This window comes from Ambystoma mexicanum, chromosome 13 (genome assembly GCF_040938575.1).
Source record: "Ambystoma mexicanum isolate Mex_15411 chromosome 13, UKY_AmexF1_1, whole genome shotgun sequence".
Classification (NCBI taxonomy): Eukaryota; Metazoa; Chordata; class Amphibia; order Caudata; family Ambystomatidae; genus Ambystoma; species Ambystoma mexicanum.
The window spans coordinates 714,285,479-714,307,662 of NC_090938.1; the positions used below are offsets into that span (position 1 = coordinate 714,285,479).

A 22,184-nucleotide genomic window follows, 5' to 3' on the forward strand; every position below is an offset into this window, starting at 1 on the left:
CCAGACATTGGCGGATGTGGTTGGCGCATGCAGAATGGTTGGGGCCTCATGCATGCTCCCCATGGGGCTGAAGCTCCCTGGCCAGGACTCCACTGCGGACAGCTCGTGGCTGTTGGCATCCTGATTGCTGGGTGGGGAGTGTTGGGGTGACTGCTGGGGGCCTGTACCAGTAGGTGTTCCGTGTGTCGGTGTGTATAGTTCATCATCAGACACAGCTGCCGTGGCAGCGGTCTCACCTACGGTACTGCTTGCAGTGGAAACCGTGCCTTCAGCCACTGGCTCCTGTGTGGATGTGGCTGGTGGGGGTGCTGTGGTGATGTCAGTGATGGAGAGTTGTGCTGTCGGATCCCGCGTTGTGTTGGGCTTGCCCAGTAGTCCAGGTTGCCCTCTTCCCCTGGATGTTGAGGGACGGTTTGCTGGCTGGTGTCGCAGCATCCTCCCTGGGGTCCTGATCTTCACTCTCAGAATGTGTGCCTGTGGGGGACCAAGAGAGGGAGTCAATTCGTGATGAGTCTACATGCATCAGGCATGCATTGTGGTAGCTGCATTTCTATGGGATGGCAGGTGATTGGCATTGGGGTAGTGACATACGGGTTGCTTGGCTTTTGGGTGGGTTATGCACGGGTGCGTCTGGGATGAAACATATATGGGGTGCATCATGCATGGGGACAAGATGGTGCTGCGCACTGCCTGTAGGCAGTCTTGCAAAAATGTGTCTGGTGGACCCTGCTTCCCATCATTGCACTGTCACTTCAGGGGGACATCATCGTGTAGTTCTTTACAGTGTTTCATTTGGGACACCTAGCTGCATCAGCCGATGACGGGGCTCCATGCTCCATATCCCCCACTCCTTCAATTGCCTCCATCCCAATGGTGCTTGCACAGATCTCCTCCCAGGGTTGCATCTTTATGGGGAGGCCGCACCACCACCTGTTGCCATCACCAGGTTACGGTTGGCAGAGATGATGTTCCGCATGCGTAAGTGCAGGTCGCCCCAGCGCTTCCGGACATCTTTAGCTGTGCGCGGAGTGGTGCCAACGGCACTCACTTTCTGCGCAACCTCCACCCATATCTCTTTTTTGCGCTGCACTGCAGGTCGCTGCATGTTAGTGGAGAACACAACATCCACATTTTCTGCCAGCGTCTCTGCCAGCATGTTGAGCTCCTCTAACCTCCAGCCTAGGGTCTTCCATGTCATGGGCTAAGGGGAGCCCTCGGACTTCAAAAATAACGTTTCTTTATGAATGCAGAGTGAATTAAAAAAGATTATTTTTTGCATTTGTTTTACTCCAAGTGGGGTCCCCTTCCAGGACATGTAGTGGCGTGGCCACCCGCACCTCGGCGGGGGTCCCTGTTACACCAGTGATGTCAGGCTCCACTGCACCACAGTGAGGGGACTGGGACAGGACGCAGGGGGCTCTGATAGAAGGGGCTGCAGTCTACCCTGGGCCACAGTGAGGGGACTAGGCCAGGACGCAGGGGGCTCTGCTGGGGGCTGCGGGCTACCCTGCACCACAGTGAGGGGAGTGGGCCAGGACGCAGGGGGCTCTGCTAGAGGGGGCTGCGGGCTACCCTGGGCCACAGTGAGGGGACTAGGCCAGGACGCAGGGGGCTCTGCTAGAGGGGGCTGCAGGCTACCCTGGGCCACAGTGAGGGGACTAGGCCAGGCCGCAGGGGGCTCTGCTAGAGGTGACTGCAGGCTACCCTGCACCAGTGAGGGGACTGGGCCAGGACGCAGGGAGCTCTGCTAGTGGGGGCTGCGGGCTACCCTGCACCACAGTGAGGGGAGTGGGCCAGGACGCAGGGGGCTCTGCTAGAGGGGGCTGCGGGCTACCCTGCACCACAGTGAGTGAGCTAGGCCACACTGTTCTGGCAGGCTGCTGGGGGCTCTGCTGGAGGGGGCTGCGGGCTACCATGCACCACAGTGAGGGCACTAGGCCAGGACGCAGGGGGCTCTACTAGAGGGGGCTGCAGGCTACACTGCACCACAGTGAGGGGCTAGGTCAGGACACAGGGGGCTCTGCTAGAGGGGGCTGCAGGCTACATTGGACAACAGTGATGGAAATGGGCCAGGACGCAGGGGGCTCTGGAGGGAGCTGCAAGTTGATCAAACCTGTCACATGTACAGTACATCAAGCTCTCAAACTACCCCTCAGTGGACAACATCCACCCCACCAAAACCTCCCCCCTGCCCCCCAAACCCGGCCCAGTCAGTATGAGGAAGAAACCGGCTTCGGGGACAGGATGCGTGGTTCTTCACGGTACGGATATGGGAAAGGCCAGACTTTCTTCTGAGAGAGATTGAGAAATCGCCCTGAGGCGGCCTGGGAGTGGCTGCGGCCTGGGGGCGAGGAATGTCACTCGGTGATTCTGGAGATGCGTGGGAGGGGGCATGTTATGCCCACTCAGGTGGGAGCCCCCGCCCAGGGGACATCAGAAGACGACACGTCCTCGAGGGCACCGGAGCTCTGCCGTCTGCTGGGGGCTCAGCTGGGGCAGCTTTGGGGAAGTCTGTTGGAGGGACCCGGGGACCCTGCTGCTGGAAGCTGCGCCTGCACCAAGAGACCCTGCTAGATGCTGCACTGGAACCGCGTGCACTCGGGGCCCCCACTGGAACGTGGACCATCAGCTGGTGACTGACTACAGCTGAGCAGCCCAGCCCCCGCCCCGGCGATGCCTGTTCCTGGCTGCCTGCTGCTGCTCTGTGGTGAGTTCCTGCTCTCGCCTTTCGCGTAGCCTAGTGTAACATATTGACCCCAGCATACTTTCACTTGTTAACCAGTGACCTATGACTTAGTTTTCATATGGAAACCTAATGCATTCTGGGACTCGTAGTCTTCGGACGCATGAAGTGGCCTAAGTTATCAGATCAAAGTGATTTTCAAGAGGAAAGCTCAGGACTGGCTGGACAGTGTTGACGTCATCTGGGGTCATCTGGCGACCCTATCGCTTCAATTATTTGATAACCAACATTGTCATCTTGTTCCATGCTCGGGATATGTCCAGTTCTAGTTTTTCGATTGCACTTTGCAATTTATATATATCACATCTTTAAATAGCTCCCTGTGATTCCTAATGCTTCTACGCGCTATGAGAATCGCTGTTTATATTACGTGAATGGGGATCAAGTTTGCGGCCTTGGAAGTTGACGGAGTGAGGAGAAAGTAGCAAGTGCTTAACCTGCTGAGCTAACTGACCGCTCCCATCATAGCAGCTGGACTAAAAGTTAGAAAAGTGGAAGGAAACCATGAAACATTAAGACCTTTGCAAATGTCAAGGGTACAGAGTCAGAGGGAACATATAGAAATCGCACCATGGGCTAATTGGAGCATTATAGAAAATCGCAGTGTGGGCATTTAGTGCAGAGTTAATTGTGTGCACTTGTAAAGCGCGCGCAGGGCAATAGTGCAAAACTCATATAAGTCTAGTGGCCAGACGGAAGACGTCTGCGTCTTTCAACGCTTTCAGTTGAAAGGGGCCCCGAATCTTATCAAATGCCCCCATGTTGTCGGTCAGCAGTCTTATAACACGGCAATAGATTCCTTTCCATATTACTTTGGTTCTGGATCTTTAAATGTTCGATTGCAGCACTCTATTTGCTGGAGCCCTACCGGCTGTCACTTCCCTTAGCGTCTACAGAACTGTTATCACCTCGTTGCTTTTATCACCTGTTCCTCGGGATCAAGCCCTTGCTGACAAAGAAGGATGTGTAGCTTTTCAGTGGGCATTTAGTGTTTCCGCTCCCCGCTGGCTGGCCGTCTCGTGATAATTGGTGGCTAGTAACCTTCTCTAGACAAGGGGGTTCCCCCGACCATCATGCTGTAATGGGCCCCCACACATCTTCAGCCGGGCGGAAGTGAGCATCAGCTGGAGTGCTACTGTCTCTGTCTGATGCCCCGGTTTTTTAGTGTCACAGTGACACCTTCGCTGATTCGACTCCATCTTCATCCCATGTCAGCATCAGAGGAAAATGGCACCAACTTCATCTGGTTGAGACCTGAGGCAAATGATTTTGCAGGGTGCAACATACTTTTAATTACTATTATTAATATTTATAGAGTAACTCTATAGTGGGGCTTTTTACAGTCATATACAGGGTGAACTAAATCCCTTGCAGAGATTGGCAATTCAGAAAAGTAAGGCAGAGTGAGATAATATGAGTTGCCCAGGATCACACACTTTGGTTAAGTGAAATGTAGGAACTTGATCGAATCATTTCCAAGCTCCATTTGTACAGCAGGGTACAGCGATTCGTGAAGTTCTTGTTTTACATAACTAAAATCCTACTACTTTGTTGTTATAGAGCGGACACACGGATCATTAGGTTGTGTTAATGGGATTCATGTGTGCACCACTGCTGTTGTAGGGGCTCCGGGCACTCCGACGGATCTGAAAAGAAGATGAAGGGGTGGGCTTCTTAGTGGGAGGAGCGAGAGAGTACACAAGTGCTTTTGCTGTTGTGTTGGTAGTTTCAGTTCACCAGTCACTGGGGACGGCCCAACGCACGGGCCTTCTGTGCCATTGCTCAGGGCCCCGCAGTCATGAGGGCCCCGCAGTCATGGGGGCCCCGCAGGCAGCAGCTAGTTCGGGCACAATGTTTTTTTGTCTGTCCCCGCGTGGCTCTGGTGCCCGCCACCTGACAACCCCCTGCGACTCTCCAAACTAAAGAAAAATACCCGTCCCTCCCACACGGGCATGTATTTGTATTTATTTTGCTTTATAAAGCGCCTTACACCAAAGCGCGCTGGACAGGACAATAAACAGTTCATTAGCATAACGTAAACAATCAAGGTGGGAGGTCAGATCAGAGAGATAGGAGGTGGTCTTTGAGGCGGGGTTTGGGCAGAGTTAGGGAGGCGATAGAGTGAACTGAAAGGGGCAAAGGATTCCAGAATGTTGGAGCAAGCAGAGAAAGGGATCGGAAGCGAGAGGGCGCGCATGGAGGACAGGGAACTGATAGAAGAAATTGAGACTGAGATCGAAGAGAGCGAGCGGGGGAGAAAAAAGAGAGAAGAGCAGCCAGATAAGGAGCAGACATTTAAAAACTACACCAAGAAAATGAAACAGTAGGCGTCTCTCAAAGGGGAGCTGAATAGGCTCACGAGGGGATAGAGAGAAAATAAGAGGACTAGGGGAGTTATATATTGAGCAGAGGGCGAAAGTCTGTAAGCAGGGACTGAGGCCTGGGGATACAATTAACGGGGAATGAGTCGTTTAGTAGCATGAGTGGTGAGAAATGGACGGGCCTTCGGCTATTGTGCTGCCGCTGCTGCTGACATGATCGAGAAATAGAAGGCATTTGAAAAGTGAAGGAGAGAGAAGAGTGGAAAATAACGCCCAGATTTCGGGCCGCAGGGGAGGGAGGAATAGAGGAAGAGGCAGGGGAGTTGCTAGGTCTGGAAAAGACCCGGGGCTACGCTGATGTTGGAACTGTTGGGACTGGGGGCTAGCTAGCCTTTTGGCTGTAGCTCCTGAGATTCTATCGGGGGCTACAACCAAAACATCAGGGGCTTTAGCCCCCTTAGCCCCCCCCCTAGCAACGCCCCTGGGAAGAGGGGCGGCGGAAGGGGGAGGAACAGTGGAAGCAGGAACACACATCACCTCGGTTTTTGAGGGATTGAGTTGAAGAAAGTGCGAAGCTCTCCAAGTCGGTCTGGCGAGTAAACAAGCAGAGAGGGTAGAGTAGAGCGCGTGCCAGAAGAGACGGAGGAAAAGGAAGGAAGGAGGTGTGGTATTGCTCTCTTTGTTTTGCAGAGCGTGTAAAGGGCAAGCTCTGCATGAGTGATGGGAGGAACCCTCGTTCCACCTGTTCCGGAAAAAACTTAAAACTCACCTGTTCATCAAACTGCTCTCACCTTCTGATCTATGATTCCTGACTCTGCCACCTATGGCATGGAACTGCTCGACCGCAGCGCCTAGACTCCCACGGGCTCTGCGCGCTGCTATAGCGCTGCTATAAATGTAAACAATAAAATAAATAAAGAAATGGCTCATTGAAGTAGAACTTCCTTTTGACAAGATACTCTTAACGTTTTGGTTGGAAGAAGCTGAGAAATTTAAATTTGTATTATGAAAACACCCAGAAAGCACCAGTCACTCCCTCAAGCCCATGACTTCGTCCATGACAAGCCAAGCATGCCAGGCACTATGTTTCTATATCTAGCTTTACAGGCGCCTTTTTAATGACTTATATCATATCATAACTCCCTAATATGCACGCGCTCCGATCGGCCAGAGCAAAACGCATTCTCTTTTTGTTGAAAGTCCCATTTTCCCCTCATCCTTCATGAAGCGCACCTTTGTCAAACAATGAAAATGAACAGGTTGCCTTTTCACCCATTTTTCTTCTGAATGCAAGTCTTGAAAGTACATTTACAAAACCTGCAGATCATGTTTTTTTTAACCTTCTGCTTAATTGCATTCTGGTATCAGTAGTCTTTGTGGTATCAGCCGGTCCTATAGCACAGCGCTTGACATCTGTATGTGGAGGCTGCTGACGCAGGTTCGAATCCCGGCAGTGTCGAACTCAGCCTTTCATCTTTCTGAGGTCGATAAATGAGCGCCACACACCGTGCGTAATAATAAGCAGCGCTCAGATACCTGAGGGTTCGTAGCGCTATATGAGTGCTAATTTATTATGATGTGTGTACTTTTCAAGTCGTCTTCATGAATATACAGCAGTGTTGAAAGCCAGCCCTGGGGATGAGGAGGGAAAGGGAAGCGCGGGCATGCCCGCATGACCATCAGCTCGGGGTGTGGGAAGAGAGATTGCTGGCCTGGAGGCGGGAGACCTCGCTTTCCCTGGACCTGACTCTGCTGATTTTCAAGTCACTAGCCAAGGGTACACGTGGGTCGACCTCGGGGGCAGATGCCACCCCCTTTGGGTTATTTTGATGTCGGCATTATAATAAAGATTTGTTTGCTCGTGTGTTTGTACACTGGCATTTGAGCCCAGGTCATCACGTACCCAGGGCAGACACCCACAAGCCCACATGAAAGTGTCATCAAAGCATGTCTCTTGTGTTTGGGATTATGCTATGCTGGGAATGTTCCAATAAAGATTATCGGGCTTTAAAGGTGCGCACCTTTTATACTTTGCTGGCAACACTACAGGTACACCTTCTCTATTGGGTTACTTTTCGGGGGGTGAGGATTCATTTTTTGAAAGGCCAATGCTCCTTTGTTCTGTGCACTTTCTTCTATTGAATACTTATTTATTTTATTTATTTATTAATGTGTTAACAGCTTAACATAAGCTTTTCACATATAAATCAATAAAACATTTTATAGAATAAAGTTCTATTTAAATAAAACAAAGATAATATCATTAATCCGTAACTAGTAATAATGTAACTTATATAAAATAGACATTCAAGCTATATTATAAGACTTGCGTGTCAATATCTCTTTTAAACCCTAACTAATACAACCAACCATATGACTAGTTATAGTCACAGTAATGGAAAATAGGTAGAATATTTCTATAGAGCTATTTCTAGTAATTTTTCAATTGTTGGCCATACATTATATACAGCAATATAGAGCTTCATTCCTGGGCCATTGATCGCCCTAAGCCAAAAATCTTCGCTGCAAATATGGTCCAAATGATGGACAAAGTCCCCATAACAAATTGCATAGGTTTTTTGCATGGCCGAGCATCTAGTTAATACATGTTTTCCTGATTCAATCGCCATATTATTCTTGCATAACCGGCAGGATCGTTCTGTCTTGGTGAGATTACTCATATTCCCGCTGATAGCCAATACCGGGAGTTGGTCCATCCGCAGTAATAAAATAAATCGTCTTAATCGCGGAGAAGGGCACAAAGAAAGATAGGGAACCGGTTTCTTGAAAATGTATCTCGTATGTTGGACAAATTTATATCGTTTCAACTCTTCCAAGTGTGCATAGTTTTCAATCCAGTCATATAATTCTGATTTTTTAGATAAGGCACACAAGGTAGAAGTTCGAATGCCGTTGCGCCTATTTGACCAGCCAATCTTTTCCAGATATTCCTCCATTTGTTTTTTCATGAGAGGGAATGAAGACGATTTATTTATTTCATTATGCAATGTGTTCAGGAGAGGATTTTCTGCAACTGGTGACATCTTTAAATATAGTTCAGCTCTTTTTCTGAGAACTTGTGCTTTTAAAGATATCAGGCCCAATTCAAGTCTTAAGATAGCCATTGGTATACAATTTGGGAGGCCAAGTAATTTCTTCCAGAATTTTCCTTCTAATATCTGGAGCCACCCCAAATCCATGAGCTGCAGGGTTTCTAATCCATAAATAATCATAGGGGTTAGTACCTGTAGATACAGTTGTCGTGCAGCCCAGACTGTGTATCCACAGTGAGAAGTGGAAAAACGATATATTAAAGCACTAATTTGTGCCGCTCTCGTAATTCAAACTTGCTTGCACATCGCATATTGACCCTTTGGTTCTATTTCAATTCCCAGGTATCTATAAAAGGGAGTATATTGAATTCTGGACCCTTGTATTTGTAGACTCACTCTGGCGATTTTCTTATTGTTGATGACCATCATCTGGGTTTTGTCTAGGTTAATTGTAAGGCCATTCCTATTGGCATAGCTCCATAATGCCTCTGCAGAATTTCGAAGACCTTTGATAGTATGGTCCATAATAACTATGTCATCCGCATAGGCTAGAACTGCACAGTGAGCAGGGCCAATCTTAGGTGGGCAGTTATGGACTTCAGATAAGGCTTTAGGGATGTCATAAACAAAGAGGTTATATAATGTTGGTGCTGTCACACAGCCTTGTTTGACACCTCGCGATTGGTCGATCTTATTGGTTCTGTTACCCGTTGCATCTAATTTTAGAGAGACTGTGGTATCCCAATGTAGCTGTTTGAGGTAGTATAATATTCCCTTCGGGCATCCTAGATTTTCTAATTTGGTCCACAGCAGGTCTCTCGGCACTATATCAAAGGCAGCCTTAAAATCAATGAATAATATGTATAATGGAGGACTGTCGGGAGATCTAGCCTTGTTACGGAGTATATCCATTGTGATAAGGTTGTGCACCGTAGAATATCCACTCCTAAAACCACATTGGAATAGGTCCAAGATCTTTTCTCTGTCCATCCATATATGGAGCTCTTGTAGTAAATATGTCGAAAATAATTTGCCAGTGGAATCCAACATAGATAATAATCGATAATTTAAGGGGTCTGTGCGACTTCCCCTCTTATATATGGGGACCAAGGTTGCAGTTCGCCAAGAGTCCGGTATAAGGCCGTCTTTCAAAGTTTTTTCAAACAGTATTTTCAGGACCTCCGCCCAATATTCAGGGTTGCTTTTTAATATAACATTCGCTAGGCCATTAGGCCCAGGCGCTCTCGATGATTTGAGATTTTTGATCATGATTATCAATGAATCAATCGACACCTTGAAAGGAGGGGCAGGGCTGCTCCAGACCATCAGTACCATAGACAGACCAGATAACTGGTTATTGCGGCTTCTCAAGAATTCCTCCCACTGGTCCTTGTCAATGGGATTGTTAAGACTACTATTCGTTTCGCCTCTGGCCTGACTCAATAAACTCCATATGGAGCGGGAGTTTCTTGAGCATAATATTTGAACTGTCTTTTGCCATTTAGCTAATTTGGACGCATAGCGTTTTTGTCTAAGCCAAGATCTAAAGGCATTTTTGCATTTCTTACTGGAGATCAGGTAACTATCCCAGGTGGTAGAGTTTTTCTGTAGCATCTTAAGTTCTGCTCTTAAGATTCTTTTAGCGTCTCTGATTTCAACATCAAATGTATTAGTTGTTTTAGCATCAGGATCGATTATGTTAATCTTCACAGCAGCATGCTTGTGAGAGAAGGAAGTTATCCACTTTTCAATATCGTTACCGGACATACTGAGGAGAGCAGCATGGTCAATGTCTGGCATTTTATTCATAGCTTCTACAGCTTTTATGATGTTTTTATCTGACCAGCGAATATTTGAAGAGGTGTGGTTCGTTCTTAAATCGCCAATCGATCGAGGGCAAATATGTTGAAGAACAAAGTTAAATGTTAATAATAAAGAGGAATGGTCACTCCAATCGTTGTCACTGACCTTCATGTCCGCCGTCAGATTAGCCATTGATGGACTTACAAAGATGTAATCTAGAGTACTGCAGGCTCTGGTATTTCTCCAAGTAGATTGACCTGGATAGTCACTGGGAGTTCTACCATTCAAGATTTCAAAATCCCAAGCGTTGAAAAAATTGAGCCACAGCAGTCCCTCCGCATTCGCCTCCTTATGCCACATCGTGCCTGTATTCTTCAGCAATGGGTTATTGGTCTTACTCATAGGACCAACCATATGACAGTTGAAGTCACCTACAATTGTTACTAGATTGTGGTCAGAATCAATCATCCAGTCAATCAGTAACGAATGACAAGCATCCCGAATGAGATCTCTGTGTGGAGAATCAGGTGGATTGTAGAGATTAATCACTAACATCTTCTCCATTTTATCTTTACCAGTAAGTTCAATCTCAACAGCTAATACAAATTCGTCAAAGTTCGAGTGGATCCTCAAAGATTTTAGTGGGTGTATAATTCCAGTTATAAGGCCCCCATACGGTCTTCCCTTGGGACCCTTTTTGGCTAATTCCTGATGAATTGAATAGCCATTGAGAAGTGCCTGAGTAGTGATCCATGTCTCCTGTAGACAAATACATGTTTTCCCTACTAGCAGAGAAGATGAGCCCACTGCCGATAATAAGTGGCTAAATCCCCGGCAATTCCATGTGAATAAGCTTTGATCTCATTGGGTTAAGGAGAGCGACTGTAGGGATTCGGCAAGCCATTTAAGAACATTTTGCACATCCGCTAGTTGTACTGTGTTGCGTTTAGGTAATTTCGGTACTATAGTTTCAACCGCTTTGGTGTTTGGTATATGTATTGGCCATTGTGGATCGATTATATTTGGATCAGCATCTACTTCAACATCCACTTCCCACAAGCTTGCTTTGTAGCTGCGAATCAGATTGGCAGTCGCTAAAAATTTACAGTGTAGTGCCGAGGTATTGGAATTATTTGCTTTCAAGGGCTCCACATATTCAAAGTCTTCTGATCTCAGCACCCCAAGCTGTGGTATAGAATACAGTCTAGTTAACAGCGCCGATCTAGAGAGCCAATCATGATCGCTATTTTGGTACAGGTTTTTGATAATACATATCCTTCCACCTTGATATGGTATATTATTGCTTTTGTCGTCATTTTGAAGTTCCCCTAATGGTTCAGATACTATATCCGTTCGAGCTGGATTGATTGGTACAGCATTTGTAGTGTCAACTGCGGGGTTGTCCTTCAATTCATCAAGACATGTTGAATGGTCTGAATCTCTCTCATCTGCTTGAGGTACAATAATACTCTTATTAGAGACAATCTCCTCGACAGTATTATTGATAGTGCTCTTCTCAAGAATAAGCCAACTAGTCAGTTTGTTCTCCCTGCTAGCAGTGCCTTTATTCTCTCGAGGTGCCTTGCATTTGGGTCTTTTCTTATCTTGTTTAGGGGTGCTGCCTTTGGTAGGAGTAGATATTTCTTCTTCCTGCTCCACTGTGTCCGGTGGTCTTAAGGTTGCCATTTGGCGCTTTTTCCTCGCAAGGGCTCTTTTCATCAGTCATCGCTGTTTACGTGAGTAGAAGATGTCCACATTCGTTGTGGTGTTAGAATCAATGTCTTCGATCTCCGGGCAGTCTGGCTGGATGGTCTTCTCTTCCTTGTGAGGCAGATCACTGTTACCGTTATTTACTGATGGTAGGGTAAGGGTGACTTCCAATATCCTCCCACACATCTTTAGTAGGATGTTTAGAGCAAATTGCAGAGATGCAACTGAAGATTGCAAGTCACCCAGGGCTATTTGACTTTCTCCTTGATCCCTACCGCAATCAGGTTCTGAAGATTCCAAATGTACATCCAAATTAGGAGAAGCAGATAGACTGTTGTATGTTTCACGCTGTGTGTGAGTAGGCAGGTGTTGGTAGCTATCATTCTGGATAGCCGAATTGCTTCATGGGTAAGGAGGCATAGATCTCTGCATAGATAAACACAAGTCCAATAATGAATTGTTATCTATTACACTTTCACCAAGTACCTCCATAGAGGTATTCATACCAGAGCCCCCCGTAGATTTATCCATCAGGGGTGTTGGTGTTGTAATATTAGCGGTATCAGGGAGTGAGAAGAAATCAGTGATTGCACCTTTCTCCACAGGTGCTTCTTTGGATCCTTTACTTTTGTTTGTTTTTATTGTCGGGGTTCTGCTCTTCTGATTACGTAGATTATATCTGTTGCAGAGCATTTCCTGACTGATAGCATGATGGGTCTTGAAATGCTTCTTTAATAATCTCTGGTAACTCAATGTCTCGTGGGTAGAGACACTGTTTAGAGCAGTGTATTAGCAGTCCCCTGGGCTAGGTATGCCTATAAGCTCAATTGCAAGCACCCGATCACAGTCTATAAGATATAGACTTGTCCAAAAGGAGTTCAAATAGTCACAGGGAGCAGATTATGTATAAAGTATGAAGCCAGATTCCAAGGGTGACCTACAGTCTCCTAATATGGTCAGCGTATGACTAGGCCTCCAGACCTAATGCAAAATGCAAATTAGGTCCTTCCAATATAGGACCTAAGACCTAGCAAAGGCCAAATCAAACGGCCCAGAAACGAAAGGAAAAAAGTAGCCGGGTTTCCTTAAAATGGATCTTACCAAGTACCAAGTCCTCACATGGGCGCTTCTGCTGATAGGCAGATTTCACTGCTCCAGGCCGCCCTCCGCTTTTCTCCGCTTTCCTGCAATTCCGTGAACCGCCCGCGGAGCCCTCTGCAGCCGCTGCTCCAGGCGCAGGGCCGCTGTAATTCCGGGCCGTGGTATCGCGGTGTCACGGCGTATATCAGCCGAGTGCCCACCGCCGATTGCCAGCCCCTAGGCCACGTACGGGGCCGCTGATGTGGATACTCAGTATACGGGGTAGCAGGGGGCTTCGGCAGCGCTTCCCTTCAGCTTCCTTCGGCAACGCTGTACTCTCCCGCAGCCTTTGCGGTTAGAGTAACGGACCTGTTGCCGTGATGATTCGCGTCAAGCCGCACCACGTTCCAGCGCTCGTAACAGAGTAACAGAGTAACAGAGCACAGAACTGGCCGCTTCCGACGCCGTCTATTGAATACAATTTCACATTATTTTATTTATTTATTTTTTGATTTATAAACATTCATTATACGCCCAGACCCGGGGGTAGCACGTTGATAGGTTCACTTCCTGTGTGTATATCAATGAGCCCTCCCACGTTTCTTAAGACATGAGCCCTGTGGATTTTGTTAACACGTGAAGACCTTTGAAATGGCTTCCCCTCACTACCACACACAGCCGCTCCGGTGAATGGACACACTTTGCCCTGTCTGCCCTAGCCCCAATCCCTGCCCTGGCATCCTGCGGTCACAGCAGGAGACATTCTTCAGGTAGGTAGCTTGAAATATTAAAAGCATTCTTTGTAGATTCATTCAAAATAATCCTCATCTGTGGTCCTGAGTGACAAGCATATTGCTACTTGGACCAATGGGGCCAGATAGACACAGCACAGAACTAAAAGCAACGGAAACAGTTTACGCCAGTTATCAGAACACAATCACACTTTTTTACACTACATTCCAAAGTCAGCTGGAGTTTTAAAACCAAAGTTGCAAAAGGTCCTTTGGCAAATAATGTTCCTACCACTAGATGTGTTTGCAAATGCCTGAGTTGCATATTTGTCTTAAATTTGGCTTTTGCAGTTAACCAAAGTGTGTGCTCCTGGGCAAATCATGTTTTCACAATTCCTTGTCTGCCAAAATGAGAAGTCTCTCAAACAGATTGAGGTCATTCTGTCTGCTGCTCCAAAAAGGCTTTACTCCTGTTATTGGCAGATATGTAATAGCTAGCTCTGACAATTCATAAACTGGACATCAAAGTTATATTGTAATATTAATGTGTCTCTTGGCTTACTTCTATCAACTTCTTTTTATGAAACTGTACAACATGAATACATTGAGTATTGCAGACTCATTCTGTGACTTTATTCAATATGCAAATAAAGGGGGCCCCCACGTATCTTTTCCTACTCAGGGCCCTGCAAATCCTATCACCAGCCCTGCCGGTCACTGTGTGTGGGTTTGCTGCTGGGTGGTATGGGTCGGTGGACGTGCCGGTACCTGAGTCCATGTGGAGGCTTTGTGTGCCTGTGGAGTAGGGTGCGTCCACTGTGTTGAGATTGTCGAGTTATTGCTGGAGGTGTGGCGTTTTGCTGTTTGGGGTCAGCGTGGGTGATTGTGGTTGCCGTGTGAGGGTGACATAGTTGGCCAGTGTGTTTGCAGGAGTATGGAGAGTTTTAGTAATTGGGGGAGTAAGGGATGGGCCTCTTACCAAGGTATAGGGTTGAATCAGTGTTGCGTCAGTTGTTTGTTAAGTAAACTGAAACCCATTGTGCGGCGGTTGACAATTTGGAGTCTCTGTGTGCAGTAATTCAGAGGTGCAGTGGGCTTCAGTCACAGCAAGTGATCTTCAGTTACTGTGAGGTGAATAAGTTCAGTGCAACAAAACCCTTGAAATGTAGTGAACAACCTTTAGTTGAAGTGAGTTTACGGTGCCGATTTAATGCAACAAAGCACCCGAAATATACAATATCCCCAGACTCCAAAACCATCACAAATCCTCCCCTCTTACCCTGCCCACCTGCTCTCCTGACTCTTGTTACCACTGCATAACTGAGGGGCAGATTAATATGCCATCCATAGCTTCTCTTCTACCCCTCCCCCTGCCTAAAACTGCACTGGTGACAAATGCTACTCACCAAGGTGACCATACCGGCCTTATTCCAGATAGAGAGAGGAGGAAATGAACCTGATATAACTAAAAATGGCTAGAACAAGTAAACTCTCTCTTAACGGACACACGTTCATGAAATAGACATGAAGCAAATATGCACTCACCATGAAGAAACACAGACACTAGGTTAAACATGCATTTATACATGAAGAATATCGCTTGCAACCATGAAGACATAATTTAGCAATATATATATGCTGAATACAACAGTAATGGCACGCGAGTATAGCTTATTAACATAGAAATGCGATAGTAATGGGAAGCCATCTTATCCAAAATGGATGCCACAGAGTGGTTCAGAATTAGCCAGCGCTTCCAGGCCCCAGAAAGCTCAACAAGGCTGAATTCACAAAAACACAGGCATTTATATTAGAAGGGCTTGCTTAGCACAACAAATGTTCCCATGGAAGGGGGAATATTGGCCAGAAAGCCAGGTGTAGACTCTGGCAGTAAAATTGAATGATTAAATACTAATTAAATAGTAGAAAATACAATCTCAGCAGTGCCATGTATAGTTTTTTTTTATAACTAAGACTTGGAACGAAGTAAGGGAACAGATAGGGAAGAACAAGAGAACCAATCAGAGTGCAAGGGGATGATTTTCTAGTTCATTAAGCTTTGAGTGCTATGCACTGCCTCACTTAATCTTTAAGCAAAAAAAGATCCAGTTTAAACCTATATTTGGCAGCTATTCCTCTGGTCAGCACATGGTGAGGTCACTAAGGGGAGGGAGATTTCAGGGGGTGATGTCAGAAATGGACGGTGTGGGTGTTGGTGTCAGAGAATATGTCAACCAGTACAATTTCATCAATGTATGGACACTATGGATATTTGCACCAATCAATTCGTTTGACCTGTCCAATATGTAACTAATGTCTTGTTGTACAAAAAGTGTGGTGCAAGGGGCAGAGCCGAGAACCTTTTTAACCAGCTCAGAGAAGGGCTGTTTTTTAATTACTTCTCCCAGCTGATGGAGGTTAAATAAACATCTTTGGTTCATGCACGATGCCCATTTGTTGGTGGAAATGTCTTTGCATCTGTTTTTTGGAGTATGTTTGCAAATGAGACCTCCTTAACATTACCACCATTATTTACAACATTGTTGACCTCGTAATGAGGCCCATTACATAAATGGGAAGGAGGATAGAGGAGTTGGCTGTTGATCCATGGTTCCTGGGCTTAATCCTGGATTTCCAAGTGGTTAACAGTGTGTGATCCTAGGCCCGAGGGTTGCAATCTGGGGATCGCCAGATGTTTTGGACTACAACTCCCATGATTCCACACAAAAGCACTATGCAGGTCAAAGCTCATAAGAGTTGTAATCCAAAACATCTGAAGGGCGAAAGGTTGCATGCCCCTGTCCTAGGTCAATTACATGACCTCTTGGGGCCTCAGTTTCTCAATGTTCCAAAATATGATGTACTTAGAAAATGGCTAAATTCTGTTATGATACGCTATATACATATCTTTATATCAGGGAAGATCACTCCATTGGTTAGTTCTCGTGCGGATAGTTTAGGGGCAACATGCTCGCCTTCGAAGCAAGACAATTGGAGCAACACAGGATCGATCCCCACGTCCGCGCTTAGAAACCTCTGGGTATATAACCTATCATATCACTTGCTATTGGGTCCAAAACATCATGCTTTATTTTAGCAGTAAGAGAAAAGTTGGTTTGCTTTGTATGCATATACATATACGGTCCCCAATACTGAAACATGCCTCCTGTAAGTGGGTAGCCTCCTGTGATGAGACAACATGGTGACGATTGGGTAGTTGGTGCAGCTGCACTTGGGACGAGTGAGACATAGGAGGAGACGGGGGGATGCGAGGGGGCTTTGGCTCTTTGGTATAGGCTGGCATATTTACGGTGAGGTTTGAGCTTCATGGTGCCCAAATGGCTGCTTAGGATAGGTCAGGCTGGCAGGCTACAGTCACAAGGTATTTCTGACACTGTTTGCAAGTGGTTTCTTTCTGACTTGGCTAATCGCACTTATTTCGTTTCGTGGGCCGGTCACTCCTCCTCCTCCTTTCCACTACGATTTGGGGCTTCTGAAGGTTCTGTTCTCGGTCCTCTACTGTTTTCTCTCTAGACTATTCCACTGTTAACTCTTCTTTTAATTTCTCTTATCTCTATGCAGATGACACTCACATTCTCTTTTCATCTTTTTCATCTCTGCATTCCAAACTGTCTTCATCTCACATTCCATCACCGGTTCCCCTTCCTTTAATCTTTCCCTGCAAGGTATCTGCCTCTCTCAACTTCTGCTTGCCACTTTGGTATCACAGTGGACCCCTCACTCTCTTTCTCCTCGGAGATTCTGTCTAGCGCTTGCATCTGTCGCTTTCATCTGTTCAATACTCAGAAGGTTCTCCCCTTTCTAACTTTCAGTGCAACCGGGCTCCTGGCCTCTAGCATCCCTCTCTCGCGTGTTGACTACTGTTCTTCTCTTTTTTTTGCCAATCCTACATATCAGCTTGTTCCCCTCGGCTCGATCTTTATTCCTCTGTTTGCCTTATCTGTCGTCTTACTCCTCGCGTCTCTATCACTCCTGCTCTTTACTTGCTTGAATGGCTATCATTTGGGTTCCGTTTCCTTGTATTATTTTCAAATGTCTGTACGGAATGGGACTTCCTTATCTGTTCTTTCTCTTCTATCCTGGTACCAACCCGCAGGACCTCCACGTCCTCAATCTCTGTTCCTTCTGTCTGTTCCTCATCCTTCCTGTGCCCAGTCACACTTCTGTTCTCCCTGTGCCCAATCACACTTCTGTCCTCCCTGTGCCCAATCACGCTTTCATCCTCCCTGTACCCAATCACACTTGCTTCCTCCCTGTGCCCAATCACACTTCTGTGCTCCCTGTGCCCAATCACGCTTTTGTCCTTCCTGGGCCCAATCGCACTTTTGTCCTCCCTGTGCCTGTGGTGTGTGACCCTCCCAATTGTGTGTTGCCCCTTTAAGGGGAATGTGTCCCTCCCCTGTGTATTGCCCTTTGAATATGGGCCATGATTGTGTCATGGCCCAAGCTAATAAAAGGAGCCTCTGCAGACACGTGCAACAGAGCGGCTGCAGACTCCCAAGAGGAACGACTGAGTCTGTGTCTCGTTTAGTTAGGCCTGCCGGCCTTCCAGTGGAGGCACAGGCCTGCATGCCCTGATGCCGTGGGACCCTCGTGCCAGTACAGTGGCAGAGGCCCGCAGGGTCAGGGGCATGGCTGGCTGTGCCCCCACCAGTGCTGGAGCCCTATAGCACCATGGGGCCATGGGGCCTGCCGGATGCCCAGGGCAGGCCCCAACCCCCACAGGCACTGGGCCTGTAGAGTGCTAGTGTTCACAGCACTATGGGGGCCCAATGGATTCCAGGATGGGCCCCCACAACAGTGCCCAATCACCCTTTTGTCCTTTCTGGGCCCAATCACGCTTCTGTCCTCCTTGTGCCCAGTAATGGTTTCGTCCTACTTGTGCCCAATCACGCTGTCCTCCTTCCTGGGCCCAATCACGCTGTCCTCCTTCCTGGGCTCAATCACGCTTTCGTCCTTCCTGGGCTCAATCACGCTTTTGTCCTTCCTGGGCCCAATCACACGTTTGTCCTCTCTGTGACCAATCACACTTTTGTCTTGCCTGTGCCCAATCACACTTTCGTCCTCCTTGTGCCCAATCATGCTTTCGTCCTCCCTGTGCCAAATCACGCTTTCGTCCTCCCTTTGCCCAATCACGCTTTCGTCCTCCCTGTGCCCAATCACGCTTGTGTCCTCCCTGTGCCCAATCACACTTTCGTCCTCCCTGTGCCCAATCACACTTTCGTCCTCCCTGTGCCCAATCACGCTTTCGTCCTGCCTGTGTCCAATCACGCTTTTGTCCTCGCTGTGCCCAAGCACGCTTTCATCCTTCCTGTGCCCAATCACACTTCTGTTCTCCCTGTGCCCAATCACACTTTCTTCCTACCTGTGCCCAATCACGCTTCTGTTCTCCCTGTGCCCAATCACACTTTTGTCCTCCCTGTGCCCAATTACGCTTTCGTCCTGCCTGTGCCAAATCACACTTTTGTCCTCCCTGTGCCCAATCACACTTTCTTCCTACCTGTGCCCAATCACGCTTCTGTTCTCCCTGTGCCCAATCACACTTTTGTCCTCCCTGTGCCCAATTACGCTTTCGTCCTGCCTGTGCCCAATCACGCTTCTGTCCTCCTTGTGCCCAGTAACGGTTTCGTCCTACTTGTGCCCAATCACGCTGTCCTCCTTCCTGGGCCCAATCACGCTGTCCTCCTTCCTGGGCGCAATCATGCTTTCGTCTTTCCTGGGCCCAATCACGCTTTCGTCCTTCCTGGGCCCAATCACACGTTTGTCCTCTCTGTGACCAATCACACTTTCGTCTTGCCTGTGCCCAATCACACTTTCGTCCTCCTTGTGCCCAATGATGCTTTCGTCCTCCCTGTGCCAAATCACGCTTTCGTCCTCCCTGTGCCCAATCACGCTTTTGTCCTGCCTGTGTCCAATCACGCTTTTGTCCTCGCTATGCCCAAGCACGCTTTCATCCTTCCTGTGCCCAATCACACTTCTGTTCTCCCTGTGCCCAAGCACACTTTATTCCTACCTGTGCCCAATCACGCTTCTGTTCTCCATGTGCCCAATCACGCTTTTGTCCTCCCTGTGCCCAATTACGCTTTCGTCCTACCTGTGTCAAATCACGCTTTTGTCCTCCCTGTGCCCAATCACACTTTCTTCCTACCTGTGCCCAATCACGCTTCTGTTCTCCCTGTGCCCAATCACACTTTTGTCCTACCTGTGCCCAATCACGCTTCTGTTCTCCCTGTGCCCAATCACACTTTTGTCCTCCCTGTGCCCAATTACGCTTTCGTCCTGCCTGTGCCCAATCACACTTTTGTCCTCCCTGTGCCCAGTTACGCTTTCGTCCTGCCTGTGCCCAATCACACTTTTGTCCTCCCTGTGCCCAATCACACTTTCGTGGCTTCTCTCTCTCGGCTCCTCAGGGCTGGCATTCGTTTCCCCGGTCTATTCGGTCCCTCGCCTCATGCTCTTCTTTTCGTTTGCATCGGAACATGCATTTTCTTTTTTCCTCTGAAAATGATGATTGCTTAAATGAATACTTTCTTTTGCACCGTTATTGGTGCCTATTTTTCGGTGCTTTGGCGATAGGCGCTACATAAGCACAAATAAACGAAATGTCAAGAGAACTCAGGTGTCTTAATCGTGCACCCTTTACATGTCCAGTCTTCCCTATTCTTTCGCCCTCCATTTCTTCCAAGCGCTATCCTGCTCTGGGCACATTCTAAGGCACCCTACAGATCAGGGTTCTTTTCTGTCTTCATTGTTTTCCCTATTTTATAGTAAATAATGTTTATTTCGGACATGAACAGGTCCATACATGAAAGTGACAGCATCACAATTCCTCAGAGAAATCAATACACAATATTTAGCAGAGTAAAACATGTAATGTACATACATGACATGCACATGACGTATCTTAAGAACTAAGTGGCTGATAAATCTCTCATGAACTAGACCAAAGCTATTCTTCTCAGCGCCCACAGCGGCATTCGCGGTCTTCTAGTAACAGGCCTTGGAGGGTAGCTCAGGGGCAACGGGTTTGCCTTGGAAACAAGACAATGCAGAGCAACAGAGGTTTGAATCCCCGTTCCCAAGACAATGCAGAGCAACAGAGGTTTGAATCCCCGTCCCCAAGACAATGCAGAGCAACAGAGGTTTGAATCCCCGTCCCCAAGACAATGCAGAGCAACAGAGGTTTGAATCCCCGTCCCCAAGACAATGCAGAGCAACAGAGGTTTGAATCCCCGTCCAGCACTTAGAGGCTGGTCTTTGGTATTAAGCATGTTATAAAGGATTCATTCATTAATTATACACATAACACAGTGCATAGGTTGTTCTGCCGTTTCCTCCAGCAGTTAAATCGTATCTGAGACATGGCGGTACCACTTCGTTGTACAAGCGGTGCTTGAAATGGAAATACAGAAGTGCAGGTACTCACTGCCGCAGAGTCTGTGCTTACTGTTGAGAAGTGCTCGTACTACTCCATTAAATGTATTGACTTCCTGCTGAGCGGTGCCGGTACTATGGCCCTCATTACAAGTATGGTGGGTCGGTAACCAAATTACTGCCACTTTTAACGCTCCACCATATTCCGAGTTTGGCCTTCGAGTGGAGTAAATCCTCCAACGTTCCGCTGCAAAATTACCACCAGAAAAAAATCCCCATGGAGTTTATTTATTTATTTGATTTCTTATAAAGCGCTATTTGCCTGCAGGCTTCAGAGCTCAACAAAGAAAACATAACAACAAAGAGTACAAACATAAATAACAGAAAATACACACAGGAAGAAAGGGCAATGGGAAGACACAGACGATGGTAAATCCAGTGAAGCAATCAATGTGCAGTCACAGGGAACAGAGCAAAGTCAAACTACAAGTCCGAGATTCGAGGAGCCCATGGGCAGGAATTTACACAATCTCAGGAAATGGGGCAAGGTACTGACTCCAGTCCCCACCAGTATACAATCCCTAGTCCTCTGGGCGCACCAATCATCAGGTTCTATCCGGCACAGGAGCTTCAAATCGGAGCAGCGGACTACCCCAGGCCCAGATCTTACACGAAGCCAAGCGAGAATTTTATTTCAAAGTGCATCTCTTGGCTCACTCGGAGGGGTTTGGTGACGTTAGTAATAATACAATGTCTCTGGTCCAGAACCCGTGCTCGAATGGATTAATCTTTAGGCATTGTCATATTCGTTTCTCTTAATCGCAGGCTTGGCTTCGTAAATTAGCCGGTCTGGGATTCGTAGACTCATGGGAGCCATTCGGACCTAATTTAGCAGTAGCGTCAAAGGACCCACGGGGGACAGAGCTATAGTTCTGTCATTGCTTGTTTCCTCGAGAGGAGGGCGGTGATGGTACTACTTTCAGAAGTGACGTGGACTCAGGGTTCATTAAAACCCCTGTGGTTTGTAAGTGGTTATCTATTTCCTTGGAAGGCAATTTGACCAACAACAGCCTCTGTCTAAACGACGACAAAACTGAGCTCCTCATATTAGGTTCCTCCACCAAAATCGATACCCTCGAGCCTGCCTTCAAATCATTCACCATTGACGGCACCACGATCCCAGTACTCAAACAAGTCAAGACCCTCTGCGTTTATTTAGATGCCACCTTAACTATGTCAAAACAAGCAAACACACTAGCCTCTTTCACATCTTACACTTCCAAACTCATCTCCCTTAGTCGCAAATTCTTCTCAGCCAATAACTGTGTTACACTAGCCAGAGCTCTCA

At 47.3% G+C, this 22,184-nt stretch overlaps 1 protein-coding gene across 1 annotated transcript in view; it reads left to right on the forward strand.

The window, feature by feature from the left end:
• Nucleotides 1-2,304: 2,304 nt before the first annotated feature.
• LOC138521774 (serine-rich adhesin for platelets-like) overlaps nt 2,305-22,184 on the forward strand; it is a 69,384-nt gene continuing 49,504 nt past the window's right edge. The window contains exon 1 of the mRNA XM_069634850.1: nt 2,305-2,707. Within this exon, the coding sequence (XP_069490951.1) occupies nt 2,674-2,707 (34 nt within the window). The 5' untranslated portion in view covers nt 2,305-2,673. The remainder of the gene's footprint in view (nt 2,708-22,184) is intronic.